This window comes from Mytilus trossulus, chromosome 3 (assembly GCF_036588685.1).
Source record: "Mytilus trossulus isolate FHL-02 chromosome 3, PNRI_Mtr1.1.1.hap1, whole genome shotgun sequence".
Taxonomy (NCBI): domain Eukaryota; kingdom Metazoa; phylum Mollusca; class Bivalvia; order Mytilida; family Mytilidae; genus Mytilus; species Mytilus trossulus.
In genome coordinates, this window is record NC_086375.1 from 51,769,885 (window position 1) to 51,790,199 (window position 20,315).

Below are 20,315 nucleotides of genomic sequence, written 5' to 3' on the forward strand. Positions count from 1 at the left end.
TAAATTATCTAACTATTACTAACACAATTTTATATTATATTTAATAGTAATTTCATTGATATTAGATACATCGAATATCATTTTTGCAAACCTAATCTTGAGCTAAATCCTATATTTTTGATTTTTTTTCAAATTAACATTTGACGTCACTTTTGTGTCGATCTTGTCCCGTGACATACGATGTCTGGTTCGGCCGTGCTGTTTTTATGTTTAGTTTAAACATATTTATTTATAGTGGATTGGGACACAAGTTTTGCAACTTATATAAATAATCCCTTTCCACTTTGCGGATGCGAGTGCTGTCGTGTAGCGGCATTAGACTGCTCTTTTTCGAAATCTCTAAGTGTGTCTTTTACGTGCAAGAGATATAGCTGTCTCTTGACATTGGTCAGCCAATTATCGCCTCTTCCGACAGACTATCATCGTTTCCTCAAGACCATACTCACAAATTGTGTCAAGGGAGTGCTGAAAATTCAGTCCCTGAAATTTTCATGCCGAACCGAATAATAATTCTTTATTTAAAGAGGGTTACACAGTTTGATATATAACTAAACTTCCCTGAGACCCTCATGAAGTACAATGAAATATAACAAACAATTACAAAATACACACATACATGAAAAATGAAATATTTTTTTTTAGGAATATACAATTTTCAAAAACAGTTAAGAAATACATATTCGGATAGATTTTTTTGCATCTTTCAAATTACCTCAAACAATGTCTTAAGTTAGTGTAAGTGTGTGAAAATTATTATGCATATAAAATCGCACTGCTTCTTTAGGTTCCAACAAGTATTTTTTAAATATTTTTTGAACGAGCTTGTACTTAAGGTAGATTTTTTCCAGGGATACTGGTAAGTTATTCCATAAAATAGATCCTGAATATAAAAATGATTTCTTATACAGCTCTGTTTTGGCTTTTGGAACTTGTAAATTTTTGCAAGACGCATTTCAAAAACAATACGGGTTTATATCTGGCATTTCTTTTTTTAGTGAGATATACAGGTGCTTCATTCTTAAGATATTTATGCATCAATAAAAAATTTGAAGTTTGAGATTCTGTTCTCTACTGTCATCCATTCAAGCTGTTTAAATAGTTGAGCTGATGATGAAAGTGGATCAGCATCTAAAATAAGACTTGCAGCCATTTTCTGCAATTCTATTATTCTGACCATCTAATTATTAGCAATACCACTCTAAAACATACAACCCTGATCTATCAGTGGAAGAATATAATCATTATTAAATAATTTTCTTAAATCCATATTTAGAAATTTCTTGATTTTTAATGAGGAAATAAAGTCTAGATGATATTGGTGAACATAAGTAATTAATAGGACCTGTCCAGGACAGATTAGAGTCAGTTATAACATCTAAAAAAATTTCAAATGATGAGTTTGGAAAAAAATATTATTCTCAATAGTTAAAAACTGGTTCTTCTTGATTTAATCGCAGCCTCTGTCTTGTATCTATAACCATACATTTCGTCTAATCCGAATTTATAAACATGTGGTTTTTATGACACTAGTCTGTACGGCAGTTTTTGTTGTGTAATGGAAGGTTATTTATGTTCAAAACAAATAAAACGGGACCAAGTATTTAGCCCTGTGGAACACCAAAATTTATATAAACTTTTTATCAGAAAACTGATTATTAATATTGACTCGCTGTTTATTTTCACTCAATTATGATTTAAAACTAGATGTGTCAAAGAGACACGAATGAGCTTGTCCCAAAAAGTTGAGAACTCTGCAATCTTGATATAAATACTTGTGGACACAAACATGATGCTAGTCTCAGATATCAAAAATCAGCTCAAAATCTGGGGGCTAATACATTTTATTTTGTATAACTGTGATTTAGGAGATAACTGTATTGTATTTTAAGCTCCGACGGCATCAAATGGGGATTTGATGGTCGCAAATTAAGTTTACTGGCGACGCGTTAGCTGAGACAGTAAACGGGTATTTGCGACCATCTAATCCCCAATTGATGCCGTCGGAGCTTAAAATACAATATCGTTATTTCCATTCTAATGAAACTGACAGAAAACAACGTTAAAACATGTTATTAAAATCTGTCATATGCAGTCTGCGCTTGCGCGTACGTCCCATAGCATCAATTGTCGATTGATGCCATGTAAATAAGTGACGTTATCCAATCAAAATGAACGTTACAAACGTTGTTGCATTAGAATTTCCATTATTTCTCAGAAGTCCAAAAGCCCGTAATTTCAGCAAAAACTAGTGGAGCGGAAGGAAACATAAACTTGATCTTTAACTCATCATTGTTAACTCACATACCAAAAATCAGCCCAATATCTGAAGGTGTTTAGAATTTATTTTTGTATAACTGTGATTTTAAACAATTTCTAAAAGTCAAAAGCCCGTAATTTCATGTTGCCATTTATCAATGATATTAATGAGATGAGTTTGACATGAATAGTTTATGTCTAAAACCAGACTGGGAAGGGTGTAAAATTTCAACCTTGTCAAATAATTATGCAGATGTTTAGATACATGTCTCTCTATTAATTTTGATAATGTTGGCAAAACAGATGTTGGTCTGTAATTGCTAGCTAGGTATTTTTTCACCAGACTTGAAAATTGAAGCTACCTTGGCATTTAAAAAAACCCAAATGGATAAATACCTGTATCAATCATTCGATTAGAAATGTATGTAAAGGAAGATGTTTTGTGTTGGTAGTTCAATGCACTAACCACTAAACCATTGGCTCTCTCACTTTTTTCAAATGTTCGTATGTGCTGACCTAGGATGTTTTACGTGTTTGTTTAAGATGTTATTTGGCTTTCTTTACTATTTTGACCTGATCGTCACGAAGAGTCTTATGCAGACGAAATATGCGCCAAGCATTTTTAATTATAAGCCTGGTACCTTTAATAACTATTAGCATGTCGTAAAGTTCTCATTTATTGTTTAATTGTGTAGTTCTCCGCCCTGAATGTTCTGCCATTTATTTGTATTGTCAAGTAATGTTGTGTTTTCTTAAAATGTCCTGTACCAAGTCAAGAAAATGACAATTGTTATCCGATAGTTCGTTTCTGTTTGTGTTACATTGTCTTTTGTTTGCACTTTGGTGTTTCTGATGTTTAGTTGTTTCCCTAATATGTTTGATGTTTTTTCCTCAGTTTTAGTTTGTAGTCCGGATTTGTTTTCTCTCAATATGTTTATGACTTTTGAACAGCGGTGTACCACTGTTGTCTTTATTTAGATCAACACACGCTTGATAAACTATGTCAAAATCCAACATTTTGTTTTCTCAAAATTATTTTGGAAATAAACCAGACATAAGATTATCAAGTTTAAATCGAAAATAAAAAGATTGCGAAAAATATGTACTACATGTAAACCAAAACAACAGAATATGACTTTGAAATGATAAGAGTTCTGTCCTTTATTTAAATACTTTGAAATAGCAATCATATTAATTTTGTTTAGCTTTAGCCGAAACAAAACATTTCCATCAGTATGAAACACCCAAAAAGAATTAGTATCTGATTAGTTTGTAGTTTTAAATCATTATGCATTGGTTTGTTTCAGGTTGACCTCAACACATTTTTGTTCCGTTAAAATAAGCAGATTCTAATTTGTGTCATGCAACGCTATGAAGAAAAACCAACGTGAAATTTGTTTTAAAGCATTTAATTTTGATATCTATTAGCACCTGAGATCACCTTTATTTTTTGGTTGGATTCATGTTGGTCAGTCTTTTGTTTTCTATGGTGTCTATTGTGTTCTATCATTTGTCTGTTGCTCTTGTTCATTTTGAGCCATGGCGTTGTCAGTTTATTTTCGATTTTTGAGTTTGATTGTTCCTCTGGTATATGTGACTCCTATAGTATGTTTTAAAAAAAAATTGAAATTGCATACTTATATTGATAAGTTTAATTTTAATTTAAAAAAAAATAATAAGGTCACCCCTTTCAATTTTAATAGCAAACACGTCGAAAATGAACCAAACCTCAACAGATTTCCCTAATTACAACCAAACAAAGTAAAGAAGGAAAAAATTATGTTTCAGTGGAAATAACAAAAAATATGTTGACAGCTTATTTCTAAAATAGTAGGACAGATTTTAAATCCTGTTGGCTAGATGAAACGTGTTGTTTAGACCATTTTTACATTGGCAGTCTTTCTCAGATTGATATAGTCTTCGATTTATCCGTCAAACTGTATATTATACCCTATCTTCCATTCGTTGATACAACAGCCATGTTAGTCGTATGAACCTGGATGAAAATAACAGTCTTCATAGATAATATCCGATTGTTGCAGCTTACAAACTTTGGTTACCATTCAATGATTGTTTTAAGAGGAAACTTTTTTGAAAGAAACTTTTACAAATAACAGTTGAAAAATGAAAAGTTATATAAAAGCTCATATGGCAAGACAATTTTCAAAATTTCCAAGGGTGTTAACGTTTAACAATAATAAGACGATCTTATTAAGTTATCATTTCTAGATATGTAGGTTCTCTGTATCCATTACAGTTCTTTCATTTGAACCTTGACCAAAAAAAATCTTGTTTTTTTTTAGAATTTTAAAACAAAAACCACAATAGTTAAATTTAAGGGAAAGTCTCAAAAATGGGTTATTCAAGACAATAACAGTCAAAACCAAGGATTAAACAAAGACGCATAAAACCAAAGGACATTTACATCAACAGTTATAAATAATAATTAAGAAACAACACGAACTCCACTAAAAACCGGGAGTGAAATCTAGATTTATATTTAGTTAAATTGTTTTGAACCTTTCTCAGTTTTGTTTTATCTGATTTGATTATTCAATATAAGTTAAAATTAGATTTATATATCTAGTAACATCAGCCATGTTGGTTGAATGAGGAAAACCCCATATACAATTTTAAAACTAAATTACCAAAGGAACATACTGGTAGATAAAGCTGTAACATATTATCAAAAATTTCAGTGGAGACTTAAAATACCTAAAAATGTATTGAAGGTGGACAAGACAAAGGACAACATACATTGGTTTCTGAGGATGCCATGAAACAATATGATACTAGCTCATATAGTTCTTTGGAACATGTACACTGAAAAATGATAGAACAAATAAAAGGGTTATATATTATATATTTTACCTTAAAAATCCAAATAAAATCTTAAAAAAGATTTCCACCAAAAATGATACATAAAATAAATAAATTCTAAGTCTTTAAAAGTAATTTTGATTCTGTAAACATGAATACAAAACAAATCATACCATCGTTTTTTTAATAAAAATAAAAATTAGATACACGGAAAGATATCAGGCAATTTTTAGTCGCACTCTCATCGGATATCCTTGGATATCAACTCAATAAGTGGTTTTTATATTATATATATCTCATATGCATATGGGCGTTTTTCAATAAAAGCGTAAATTTCAGACCTAACAAAAATGGAAAATCAATTTGTCTAAAATTTAGTTTCAAGAGTTATTTTGAATTCCTCTATAATAGACCTGTTTGTAAACAAAAAGTGCAATCTTAAATATTCTTTAAAATGATATTTTGTCATAATTTGTGTGCTGTTTCGTAGGGGACTTTTGTCCCCTACGAAACTTCTTCTTAACACACATATTTTTTGCAATTTTAAATGTTTCCTTTATACATTCCAGTTTCTTTACTGAAAATACTAGAAAAATATCATTTTTTTTCTGAATTGAAAAACCATTTTTATCGATAAAGATTAGACAGTACTTCACATATAAAGGTTCAACTCATGTTACGTAGTGGACATTTTGATGCGTTTCGTAGTGGACAAAAAGTTTCGTAAATGACCTCAACCCTATTATATGTTAATAAAACATAATAAATTTCAGACCTAACAAAAATGGAAAATCAATTTGTCTAAAATTTATTTTCAAGAGTTATTTTGAATACCTCTATAATAGACCTGTTTGTAAACAAAAAGTGCAATCTTAAATATTCTTTAAAATGATATTTTGTCATAATTTGTGTGCTGTTTCGTAGGGGACAAAAAGTTTCGTAAATGACCTCAACCCTATTATATGTTAATAAAACATAATAAAAATTACATGAAACTAACCCTTGTTATTTGTTTTGCACGAATATAACTGAAAAATGATTAAAAAAAGACTGCATGGTAGTGGTAGTGACCACTACGGAACGTTTTTCTTCCAAACTTGTTTCGTAGGAGACCGTTTCGTAAGGGACGTATTCGAATGTTTTATTTTTTTCTCCACAATCCCTGTATTGCAATAGTAATAAAACTGATTGTATTCGTCAAAGAATTCATCAAGCTGTACACTGATTTTTTTTCTCATAATTTTAAAACCAGATACTGAAGGAGATCGACCCGTTTCGTAGTGGACATTAACAAAAATACGGTGTCACTCTGGTCCATTTGATGTGCTCAATTTTTCTTACCAACAACTTAATTGCCGTTTTAAAAGCATCACTTCTTTTGAAAGACCCTAATGTTTATATCTCTGGCAAACAAAAATTATATTGATTTTATAAAACTGTTTATTGGCAAATTTTAATGACTTCGTTTCGTAGTGGATATTTTGTGAGGAACACACCTTCTGAAATTAAAAAACCTATATTGAAAGTTTATTAAAATATGCTGGCTCTAAACATACTTTTGAATTATAAAAGAATTTATGTAAAGTAAAAAAAACATTTATTTCTTCATTTGTTTACGATATTTTAGAGTATGAATGTTGAACAGGCGGTCTAGGGACATGCCATTTTAGTGGTTTTGGACCATTCAGGAGTCAATGTCTTATCAATCCCTCTAAAAATAAACTGTTTCTTTGCTTAAAAATATAAAATTTAATTCAATGTACTGACTGCACAAAAAATTACTTGCAAAGATCAAAAATATTTGTATTAAAGTGGCTAGGTCGAGAAAATACGTTTTTATTGAAAAATGCCCGTATATGTAATTATCATGAAAGTAATATATTGACAGGTATAATAACTACGTCAGTTCAATCAGTTATACCGCCTATATTCTGATCAATCGCTAATTGGTTTAAGACATGGAATGGTAATTGATTATCGACATGTGATCGAACAGATGTTTGACTAATTTTGGTAATATCCATACGAACAGACCGATAGTCTTCGTTTATACTTACAACGAAAATTTCACTTGTTACATTCCGCAGTGGTATGCTGCCGTATAGAGTCACTCTTTGAAGTTTGATATTTATGCAATTTTTCGTATTTACGTTTTTTCTTGGTCTTGAAAACCTAAGCCGACAGTTTTCAAATTTTAAATGGGGGAAAAAGGGTAGCACAATTTCAATTTCAATATTTAAAGATAGCTAAGAATCTTTTTTTGAATAAGAAATAGTACAAACAATATGTTTTTAACTGCTCCTGTGTATACCGGTCAATTTTAAATCGCGATAAAGGTAGCAAAGATGTCAAGTTGGTTCAATATTCAACATTCAAAATATATCGACACATTTTTAAAGAAATTTGTTTTTCATTTTATTATTTTTTTTATCCACATTAAAAATTTGAAACAAAGTAAAAAAATATAGTTTTTCATTTTTTGTTTTTATTTTTGACGTTCATCTTTTGTTTTTCAACACATTATACATTTTCAAAATATAATGCTATTCAAAATAAAGAATATTGAAAGACAAATGATGAATATTGAAAAAAATTGTTGAATGTTGAAACGAATGTTGAATGTTGAAAAAAAAAGTTTGGTGGAAAAAAAATTGTTGAATGTTGAATGGTGATATCGAATATTGCTTTTAAACAATACCTCTGTAGAAATGCTTCATTTGGATTGCTTGGATCGCAATAAATTTCAATTCTGATAACAAATTAAAACTTGAGAATTTAGATACATTGTAGTTTGTATATTTATGTTATTGGCTCCAGCCAGAGCTCTTTGAACACTTTTTGGTTTTATTTCTTGATTATTTACTTTCAAGTAACAACTTACTGTTTAACAAACAAACAAACAACATGCATGCCTATTTGAAACATCTTGCTATCTGGATTTATTAGTTGAACTATAGCTGTCAGTGTCTTGTCAAATCCAGCTGTATTTGTTGTATTAAGATTTTTCAGCAACATTACAGAATGTCTATCTATTTTCATATCCTTAGAAATGGATGTTCCTTCTATAACAGGTTTCGAACTGTAAATAAATGCAGACTATACATATTTGTACTATAATTGTAATCAAGTAATTGGCAGTAGTGTATAGCTACAAAGTATTAGAACTTCACCGTTCTAGCTCCACTTAAGGGGTAAATTGTGCATGACTAGATTTACTTGTTTTTTTTAATCTTTTTTTCTTTGTTTTTTAATTCAAATTTATTGATATATTGATATTACAGAGAATGATATGTCTACATCATTTGACTGGTCACTCTTACCTATCATTGTTACTTTTGTATTACTTTTTCAGCATTAAGCTTATCGCATTTCAACTGAATTAGTTATTATAGAATCGTGGAGCTAACTCTGGATTCGTTTGAATATCTTTATCCTGTTCAAAGCAAGGTTCTCCAACTTTAAAAAAAAAAATAGTTCACAAATATCAACCAGTGTCAAACAATCGACGAGCTTTGTGTTATGTAGCAATTAAAATTGTTGTTTTGGAAGAGTTTAAGTGTGATCTGTATATGAAGTGTATTAATACTTGTAAATTACATTTCTAATTATATAAGCAAAATGATCAAATATTTCTATTTTTTTTTTCCAAAGGAATGATATTTAGCATAGCAAAGGCTCAAATGCTGAAATGTCCTGATTGTTTGACTTTTATTACTTTTAATACTTAAAGAGTTCAGTAACATTGTTATTCGTATGCTCTTCAGCTAAAGGTAAATAAAAATCCTAGACATTACAATAGTCCACCGAAATCAAAACGTACAAAATATACCCTTATGAAACTGAATTGTTTGCCGCAAACTTGCAGCAGACTAGCTGCAAGCTTGCGGCAAACAAAAAGTTTGCAGGAACACAGTTTGCAGGAACACAGAAAGTAGTGTTTGTAGATGTTTGCCGCTAGCTGCAAACTTCCGGCAAACATTGCTGCAAGCTTGCGGCAAGTATGCAGAAACATCAATGTTTGCCGTAAGATTGCAAGAAAGTTGAAAATAATAAAGAATGTTTGCCGCAAGATTGCAGAAAACTTTGACCTTTCAATATGTTTGCCGCAAGATTGCAGAAAACTTTGACCTTTCAATATGTTTGCCGCAAGATTGCAGAAAACTTTGACCTTTCAATATGTTTGCCGCAAGATTGCAGAAAACTTTGACTATTCTATATGTTTGCCAGAACATTGCAGGAATTACACAATATTGACTGGGCATGCCTAGTTGGCCCTTCCTGGATGCTAACAATTTGAAATTATGGCTAGGTCATGTTGGTTGTGTTTGGAAATGCATTTCACATATAAGAGATCAAGGAAGCATTTTGGTTCAATAATATGGGATAATCCGAGTATGTAATTGTGTAAGTACAAATGATTTATATAACTACATGTATTAATAAGATAATAAATGCTATCATCATATATAATTACATAAGCAACTATATACATGTATGTGTGTTTGAAAAACTTACTATAAGTTTGAATCTGTAACAGATGTACTGCACCATCATGACTATGTTTATTAAGATTAAGTTAAATTCTATAATGTAATTATTACCTAGCTTTATACTCAATACACATTTGAGATTTTACCATGTTAATTTTTTAATACAGAAGTATAATATGTCATTTGAGAATTACTCCTGCCACTTTGTAAAAACTCAAATGCATGTATGTACTTCCTTAAATCTCGCGAGTTTGCAAGAACTCTTTCAATGACTCTTTGTATAAATACAGGAGTTGACTTCTTAAAAATGTTGCTGTGTAATTTAAAAGAGATAAATTGAAGGGGTCTACACACATGACATTGGTATATGTGTAGTTCCTGCAAGTTTGCCGCAAGTTTGCAACAAGCAATTGCCACAAGCTTGAAGCAAACAATTGCCGCAAGCTTGCGGCAAATCTAATTTGCATAATTATGTTTGCCGCAAGCTTGTCGTAAACTTCATTTGCATGGTAAAATGGTTTCGGCAAATTTGTAGCAAACGTTTGCTTACGCGGCAAAGGTTTGCCGCAGGGCTTATTTTTCGGTAAGGGTAGTCCAGATGTTTCAACTTTTTGCAAGCACACAATATGTGTATGTGGGAGGACAACTTGTGTGTGTATACAAACCTCCACCACTGACTTTAAGTATGTAGTAATATTGCAGGGAAATTAACCTGTTTAATCAGTCTTACCTGTGATGAGCACCATTCCAAAACACATGTACTGGAAATTCGCAATTATCAGTTACACCTGTTCCAGTTACACCAGATAAAGGATCACAAGTAATGACTGACCCTGGTGCCAATGTTGGTGATATAAACTTGGACTGTGAAATATAGGTATAAATAAATGTTTTAATAAAATCAAAAATTGAAATGGGCGGATATGTCAAAGAGACAACAACCCGAATAAATTAAAGTCTATGTGTTGAAATATTCAGCTAGTTCCTTTACTCTATAAACTATTACTATAAACATACATGCGTCTAGTTCATGATCATATACCATAGTCTTTCAGTGTAGAAAAAATTAAATCATTTGAAAAGCTTATAAACAGAGAGACACATGACCAATGAAAACATGAAAGTCAAAAGTGAAACATAGTTGTTTTGCCAACTTTCTTCACACATAGTTATATTGTTCTATATAAAAACTTCAGCCAAGTTGTTGGTATTCGTCAAAAAAGAAAAAAAGAAAACAAATTGGTGTAAATCACCATTACGAGCAATAAGTCAGATCAAGAGTTCATTTCAAAATATTCCTCCATGTTGACATAATTGTCTCTCTTGTCCCACTTACTCTTTTCTGTTTTTCAAACCTCAATCTTTAAACGCTATAATTCTAATAAAGAGTCCATTGTCGCATTTGGCTTTTGTGACTTATTTGTAATTTATAGTGTCTTTTTACAAAGTTTTGCTAGAAAGTTTTAACTCTGTATATAAAATCTTCAAGATTATATGCATATCTGCAAACAAGAGTATTCCAAGAGCCCCAAACAATCATTTAGTATGTATGCCATTTTGATATTTATTTTCAGATGAATCATGCAAGACAGACAATTTGCACCTTACAATCAATCTATCGATCAAATACAAATAAAAAAATATCTAAGAAACAAACTGAAACATTAAATATAACAATGACATAGGAATGATAAATATAGCTCAGGATCAGGTAAGGAATATGACAGTTGTTGTAAATTCGTTTGATCTGTTATATCTTTTAATTTTGCCATTTAATTGGGGACTTTCCGTTTTGAAATTTCTTCGGAGTTTATTTTTTGGTGATTTTACTCTATACCTTCAAGAAAGATATACAAATAATTACAACTTACAATCATTCCATACACGAAATAAAGTTGACCCATTGTTAAGAGTAATCAAATCAAAACAATCTTAAAACTGAGCAATGGACCACGCATGAAGATAAGAAGAAAAACATTTTTTTGATCCCATACATTGGATATACAGGTACACTTAGTGACAATAAAATAACAGCATTCATTATACCATTTAATTAAACTGACAAAAACAATTATTTGGAAGTCTTGAGTGATATCTAATATCTGATTGAAAAAAAAACAATAAACTTAAATGTGTGTAACAAAATTTGCAAAGATAATTCAAGAGTAATATGCAGGTAACAAATGACAAGTAACGACAAAGCTCATAGCTCATAGCCCTTTAATAAGAAGTAACCGCTTTGTCTATACAAAAAATCCAAATGTCTTTAATGTCAATATCACTCGCAAAAGACTTAATATTCCTTTTTTTTAGCTCACCTGGCCCCAACATATAATTCAAATTTCTTTACCAGAAAAATTTAAACTTACATTTAAATTTGCTCTGGTAACATCAATTGCTGAAATAGTAGGGAAAAAATTACATTATTAAGTTATTTATGTACATAAATTAGACCGTTATTTTCTAGTTTGAATTGTTTTACATTTGTAATTTCGGGGCCTTTTATAGCTAAATATGTGATATGGGTTTTGCTCATTGTTGAAGGCCGTACTGTGACCTATCGTTGTTAATTTCTGTGTCATTTGGTTTCTTGTAGTGAATTGTCTCATCGGCAGTTATACCAAATGTTCTTTTTATATTAGTTTCCAAACGTCTGCTTCAAAAAAAAGTACGTATGTATAACACAAAAGCGTAAAACGACTCATTGTACAACAAAAACAGATTGAGAAATTTACAGAAATTTTTCGTCAGAAAGGGAAATAGTGGTGAGATTCAAATGAAGATGATGTATTTAGTAGATTAGTGCTGAACAGTAACATATAAGTTAAGTTCCAGCTTTGTGAAAATTATTTTCTCAATTCTCATTTCTGTAAAATGTTTTGATAGTCGCTCACTGTCTATACAAAATGTCAGTTATACATTTCAAATGCTCAAACAAACTCCTTATCTTACATTAACAAACAATTCTTTGAAAATGTATTTATTACATGAAATCAAAATGAGACTAAGACAAGTTTGCAGAATATCCTGAATTTCTGTCATATTAATATATGTGTTCAACTTATTTACCTGTCTGGCAATCTTTTCCAACAAAACCTTCTGGACAAATACATGTATGACTGCCATTACGTATTTTACATTCCCCTGTGTTGCAAGGATTATGCGACATGTTACAACCTTCAATACAAACATACACTCAAATTATTAAAAACAAATTTGTGAGCTGTGCTGCAATATGAAAATTATTCTTCCTTAATCCTTAAAATGTATGATACATACATTTTTAATATTTAAATTCAATTAAAAAATATACTGGGTTATCAAGTAATTTCATATGGTGGTTAAAAAACTGACAAGGATTCTGCATGAAACGAATTATTCAATAAACCTTTCAATATTTTATTGTTGTGGCACACACCGCTGATCAAACGAATTGAACAAATAATTTATCAAGGTTCTACAATTAGTAAATATAAATAAAGAGCTGCTGAACCAACGCCTCTTATGTTCAACATTACATAATGATATAGAGTATCCCATAGCAACGTCAACAATGGACAGTTATGACGTCACATACATGATACCGTTTTTTTGTACTTCAGGGGTTCTAATTTCGTATACTTTGTCCTGATGAAGCCGATCTAATCGGCGAAACATGTCGAAAATAAAAGATGCAGTTTACTTAAGTGTTGTTGTCAATGTAGCGGAATTAGTAAATATATAATAAGGTTCATTTAATACTCGTTGTACTTAATAAACAAGTTAATTCAACTGAGCAATTAAAAATATACTCACTAACACATTTCGGATCATTTGGAGTTATAATACAATCAATAAATGGAAATGGGTTAGCTGAAATAAATGGAAACAAATATCCGTAAGATTCCTTTACCATAAACCTCTTTGGAATAATACATCTGCAAAGTTACGATGTAATCTTAAAACATTGATTTCTGATGTTACAACATGCAAAACAAAGTTAAAAAATAAAATATACCACGTCATGTATAATCATGTGTAAAGATGAAGCCATGTCATATATATGACAGGCATTTAATCCTCTAAACAAATCAATATTCATATTATAAAAAAACTACATGTTCTTTATGGTTGCTGAGGACCAGACATAATCATTTAAAGTTAACCTTATCAACTGAGTATGCTTAATACAGGGGTCGTGAAACTCTCACTATTTCAGACTAAAAGATGTATCTAAAGATGATAGTACTAGTTGATGTCCAATCCGTGCAGCAGAAGAGAAAAACTGCATAAAATACATGGCAATTAAAAAAAGAGACCCGCAAAAAACATTTATCAAAGAGAGTACATGCTTAATTGACAAATTAGATATATGAGTATACATGTGACATACTTGCACACTGTTGACCTGTAAATAAGTTTGTACATAGACATTCGTGGTCTTGTTTTCCTCCAGGCGTATCTATACACATACCATGTCCCGGGCAAACATTCTGGTCACAGCTACTGAAAACTATAATGGCCATCTTTTAATTATATTGCAAACAATCTTGATCAGATAGGATTAAAATGTGATTACAGCACAGATGACAAGAAAATGAAAAGTACAAATCTGAACACATTTATTTTTAATCTTTATCCTTATAGTCCGAATTGCCCCGTCTCAAAAAGTTGAAAAATCTGCAGTTTAATAACACATGTGGACACAAACATGATGGTAGTCTCACATATAAAAAATTAGCTCAAAATCTGGATGCGGAAAGAAAACAAAGTCCGTATCACTGTGATTTGCAACAATTTTCAAAGTTGTAAAGCTTTAATGTTGGCAAAAAATAGCGGAGCGGAACGAAACTTTAACTTGATCTGTAACTCATCACGAGTAATTCAAATACAAAAATCATACAAATATCTGAAATCGTTTAAAAAAAGGGCTGTATGATTGTGATTTTCAAAAATTTATAAATATCTATAGTCCGTAATTTTCAGCAAAATTTTAGCCGAGCGGAACGAAACTTAAACTTGATCTGTAACTCATCGTGGTTAGCTCCCATGCCAAAAATTATACAAATATCTGAAAGAGTTTAGTAAATAAAAGTCCGTAAAACTGTGATTTTCAACAATTAATCAAAGTCCAAAGCCCGTAATTTCAGCAAAAATTAGCGGACCGGAATGAAACTTAAACTTGATTTGTAACTCATCATGGTTATCTCACATACAAAAAAATCAGCCCAATATCTGAAGGCGTTTAGAAAAAAACCCCTGCATAATGGTTTGTTGCGGAATGACGGAATTACGGAATTTCGGGATTTTGGAATTTCGGAATTATTGACAAGGGTAAAACTATATGGCACCGACAACTTCGTTGCGGGGCCATACAAATTGTTTTGAAATTAAACACAGTTCATACCCCTAAAGAAAAATAACATTTTACTGGATTTTCACCTATACGTATTGATTTTCAACTTTTATATATGAAATAATGTTTCAAGGTTAAACAATTGGAAATGTTCCCTAGCACAGAGTGGGGAGTATATTTTGAAAAGACAACATGTTTTTCCAAAACAAAACTCAAACAGATTTTAAAGTTAAATCAAAATTGAGAATGGAAATGGGGAATGTGTCATAGAGACAACAACCCGACCATAGAAAAAACAACAGCAGAAGGTCACCAATAATAATATATAGAGTAGTGTGATATTCCTGCACCCGGAGGCGTCATTCAGCTGGCCCCTAAACAAATATAAACTAGTTCAATGATAATGAATTGCATTTATAGTAATTCATGTAGCCACTTTTAAGATCAACCAATTTTCATACCCTGGGTTTAAATGTACTGTTTCCTTCCTTATAGACCACACACCTTCTTAAAGAGGTTAATTATCATATAAAGTATCATTGACCAAGCTCTAACTACAATGAGCCTATAGGTCAGTAAAGTGGTTATTGTTGGTTCAAATATGTCATATTTGTTTAAACAAAAAAACAAAAAACAAAAAAAAATCAATTAATATTTATTGTTGCGTTGGCCTTTACCGGTGTACGGTATATATTTCTCTTATTATGAAAGGCCAAACGGTTCATTATACTTGATTACATCCATATCATTTGATTTTGGACGAATAACTATCTCATTAATTGACAATCATGCCACTTCTACGTATTTATATATATATATAAGGGGTTTTAAAGTTAAAGAGCAGAACTGGTTTGTCCTCGACTCCAACGTGTACGGACGAACAAAGCAACTTCTTTACGCCTTCTGTGGACAAATCAGAAGAGCCTTAATGACCATAAGCAATTAAATATTGGTAATTGATACTCAAAATGACTGAGGTATATTCAACACTTTCTTTTTATATTCATTAATAGCTTAATATTTCATCTTCAATTATTTTAAAGATAACCAATTACAAATGAAATGCTCATGGGTTTTCTTTTCTAAAACTAAATGAAACAAGCTAGACATTTGGTATGGGCTGTGCAATGACATATAGTTGTTAATTGCTGAGTCTTAATTGACTGTTGCAGAGAGTCGCTTCTTGTCAATCATATTACATCTTCTTATTTTATAGATTAACACGAGGTAATTTCATACATGACCAATTCATTATTTGTGCTCACTGATAATTATTATTAGTTATAGTTGAGTTGCTGTTCAACTGATTGATAACTCATGTTTCTCTTCATTGTTTTTTCTGTTAGTTTATATAAGGCTATTCATAACCATACGAAACATATAATTAAATTAGCTGAGTAAATACCATTTTCACAGTTCATTCCAGTTACTTCTGGAGGACATATACAATAACCATAATCACATGTTCCTCCATTTTTACAGAAGTCTTTATCATAACAAGGATCAGGACCTGTAATAAAATGGCGAAAGATATCAGAGAGACATTCAAACTCATAGATTGAAAACAAACTGTGAACACCGTGACTAAAAAAGAAAAAGACAAACATACAAATAATACTATGGAAGACAGAACATAGAAAACTAAAGACTAGGCAACCAAAACCCCACCAAAACCTCGGTGTGATCTCAGGTGCTCCGAAAGGGTAAACAGATTATATTCAACATTAGACCCGTCGTGTTGGTCTTGTAATTACAAACCCGGTTAAAAGTCTAATTTGGTGGGTCATAATAATGAAAAGGGAACAGCATTGTAGTAAGAAACATTATATAGTGTAATATATTGTTATTATATGGGTGTTTCATATTTTCATGTAAGGGTCTTTTATTGTTCAAATACTTCAAATACATTGTCAAATTCAATGTTTTCAATTTTATTACAGCTATCATACTCTTTATTGATATTGCTTGAGATAAGAAATTCTTTTTAAAGCATCTATAACTATATATAAAGTTTGTTGGGTAATATCTTTGACAAGTGTCAAAAAAGACAGTTTAATTCATTCATTGGAATACCTATCCAAACAAAGAGGATCAGTTAGCAATAACCTGTAGGAAAGTTTGTACCACAATGAAATTTCATAAAGGCTAAAATAACGAAAAAAAAATAAAAATTCCGAGGGATGATCTATAGACCCGTTTACAATTTTACAAAATGTACATAAAGGAAATTCAATAAGTTCAATTTTAAAATGATTCTGATTTGTTGCGAAACATTTCTAGCCGCAACCTATAATACCAGCAAGAATAAAATAATGTGTCTTTATACTTACTATTTTGACATCTCTCTCCTGTGGCACCATGTTTACAAAAACATTGCGCAGTTCCGTCTTTCTTTGCAATACATTCACCTCTGTTCTTACAAGGAGAGGAGATACATGGATCTAATAAAAATATAACAGCTCAAGTGATTAAAAATGTAAAGAAAACATTGTTTTTTTTCAAAATAAACTACGTGTTCGTTAGTTATATGGGGAACTAAAAGTGAGACATATGAAAAAGAGTCTAGTTTTAAAATGATACAAGTTCAATACAGTAAAGATCTAGAGCTTCAAGCAGGATTTGGTTTTAGATTTAAGAATTTGTCTTTATACGGATGGGACAATTTATAGTCAGATACTTATCTTACAAACACATCACGTCACATAAGTTCTGTGATCCTAGCCCAATGGCATGCAAATACTATTTTTACAAAAAAAGCCTTTAGATTATTGTTTAACGACATTCCAACTGACTCATTTTCGGAAAACGTAGACGTAACAATACTGTTGTAAGAATATTAAGAATTGCATATTTTGTGTTTAATCATAAATATACTCATAGAGTCAGTGCATCGGAAATAAACACATTTATTCGAAAACCAGTTGTTGGGATGGGTTGTGTTTTACTCATACAGGATGGTATAATACTTAACACATAACGGGAGGGATTGTGCTTGATTATCATATGATGAAGACATAATCTTTTAATCTGTTAAAATGCGGTCTGGAGTTGGCATGTCAGTAACTGCTAGTTGTCCTTTGCTAATTTTGTATCATTTTCATTTTGCTTAGATTCTTTTGTAACTTATTCTGACAACGGACTCGGACTGCTTTTAAACTGAGTTTTTTCTGTGCGAATTACTGTGTGCATCTTTATTCCAAATTGGCTAGATTAATAGGTCGAGAGCTGACGTAGCTGCATACTTGCGCCTATCCCAAGGCAGGAGCATCTGGCTATTGTTAGTCTTGTTTGTTTGTTTAATTTAGTTCATTTATATGTATTTCAGTTTAGTATGACCTCCATTTGCACTGAACTAATACACAATTTTATTTATGGATCAGACGAGACAAAACTCCGGGTGCGAGATTGTCTCGTCTAACTGCGTTGGAGACCCATTGGTAGTCTTTTCGGGTTTTATATGCTGTCTAGTCGGATTGTTGTCTTTTTCACAGATTCCTAATTTCCAATCTCAATTTTATCAACTACATCTCACAAGATATAGATGTAGTATGTATGTTTACTTCTGCTTTTACACATGTTTGTGCTGTATTTTTCAAGCAACTACAACCGCTCTTTTGGCAGCATAAAATTGAAAAACAGAAATTACTATAACTGGTTAGAAATCATACCTTTAGGTTTAACATGTATTATTGTGCATTGTTCTATTGAAGCTAATCTGCAAAGGGAAATGGATTTCATTCAAATAATGAATTTCGGTTTTAACACATTTTGTTCTACCTAAGTTACAAAGAACAATGATACAATATGCATTCTGTCATAGATCAAATTTATTCGTTTAGTGTATGTTCACCTGTGTTAATATCTCTTTTTATTGATTGAAGTCATTTTGATAATTTTATCGGTCTTTCTTTTTAAATCCCGCTGCATTTGTTTACACATGAACATGATGTACATTGTACAGTAGTTTTTTGTTTGTTGTTGTGGTTCGTAAGTGTTTCGCGTTTTTTATATAGATTTGACCGTTGTTTTGTTTTTCGTTTGAAAGGTTTTACAATAGTGATTTTTGGGGCCCTTTATGACTTGTTGTTCGCTTTGAGCCAAGGCTCCGTGTTGAAGACCATACTTTGACCAATAATGGTTTTGTGACTTTGATGGAGATTTATCTCATTGGCACTCATATCACATCTTCTTATATCTAAATAACCCTAAACATTTTTAAGCAATTCTCTTTGTCCTACTCCATTTCAACAAATCAAATTTAACTGATTATGATATGGTATCAAAATATTTGCCAATTATGTTTTCTATGGATATTCCACCAATAAATCAATCTGACAAAGAAAACAAGAGGCGCACATATGCTTGTGTTACTGTCTCGCACAGCTTGTGAAAACATATTCATTTTCATCAAGACGACTTTTGTATGCATATAAAATAGTTACTCTGGTGATGTTGATATTTTTTTGCAAATTATATGTTTGAGCTAGGAGATGCATTAGTTATCTAAGTCTAATTATGCAGAGAGTGCACTGGTGTACTTTTGGTGTTAAAATACAGAAATCTACCGAAGTTAACGTATACAACTTATGATATACTTCTTTTTACTTAGATCTAAGATACTTATCACATCCTTACTTGTCTGAAGCTTTAGCACAAAACTGTTTCTGTCCATGTCTAGGGTCCTGGAAACTTATTTCTATCATATAAACTTCTTGTGTCATGTTAGTTGGATTACTTTTCAACTTTAACTGTCCTTCTCTTTTTAATTTGTATAACTCATTTCTTACGATGATTATGTTTACAATACCTCTGAAACAGATAACATAGATACATAATTAGATCTATGAGTTTACTTACTATTCATAATAAAGAAACACTGCATAGGAAAAATAAACGAACAAGATGTGTTGCGATGATACCAATGAACAAACCCACTGGAGAATGATTAAATCCTTTTCAGGGATTTGTATTGAAGTTGAAAATTGATAAGCCATAATTGTTAATTGTCTATGGCAGTATCCGGTTTATTTGATTGGAACCAACTGATCATTTAGATACATATTTTAGCTTATTGCATTTGAATTGAAATGTTGATATTATATGAACCAAGTGCAGTGTAACAAAAAATAATTTTACAGTCCAAATCCAATGAATGACGTTGTTCTAACAAAAGCTTTACCTAGATAGAAGGAACACCATTGCATTTTTGTTGTTGCCATTTCAAAAAGCTGCACAAAGCATATATAACCCTACACGGACACATTTTTCTAGCTCCGCGCTATAAAATGGTCTTGTCTAACTCCGAAATGCAACATACCTCAAAGGGAATTGGTTTATTTTGTAGATGAGATGAACATTGCAACAAGAAAATGTACACTTCCGTTAGTAAAAAGTAAACCAATTACTCTTACCCA

General features: G+C 31.2%; 1 protein-coding gene across 1 annotated transcript in view; it reads right to left on the reverse strand.

Annotated features, from left to right (window-relative positions):
• The window catches only part of LOC134710869 (uncharacterized), a 34,492-nt gene extending 14,870 nt beyond the window's left edge, over positions 1-19,622 (reverse strand). Inside the window, exons 1-10 of the mRNA XM_063571279.1 lie at positions 19,537-19,622; positions 18,570-18,616; positions 17,232-17,342; positions 16,307-16,411; positions 13,939-14,058; positions 13,362-13,418; positions 12,636-12,743; positions 11,936-11,964; positions 10,297-10,430; positions 7,958-8,155 (exon numbers count right to left, since the gene is read on the reverse strand). Coding sequence (XP_063427349.1) covers positions 7,958-8,155; positions 10,297-10,430; positions 11,936-11,964; positions 12,636-12,743; positions 13,362-13,418; positions 13,939-14,058; positions 16,307-16,411; positions 17,232-17,342; positions 18,570-18,616; positions 19,537-19,622 — 995 coding nt within the window. The remainder of the gene's footprint in view (positions 1-7,957; positions 8,156-10,296; positions 10,431-11,935; positions 11,965-12,635; positions 12,744-13,361; positions 13,419-13,938; positions 14,059-16,306; positions 16,412-17,231; positions 17,343-18,569; positions 18,617-19,536) is intronic.
• Between the last annotated feature and the right edge of the window lie 693 nt (positions 19,623-20,315).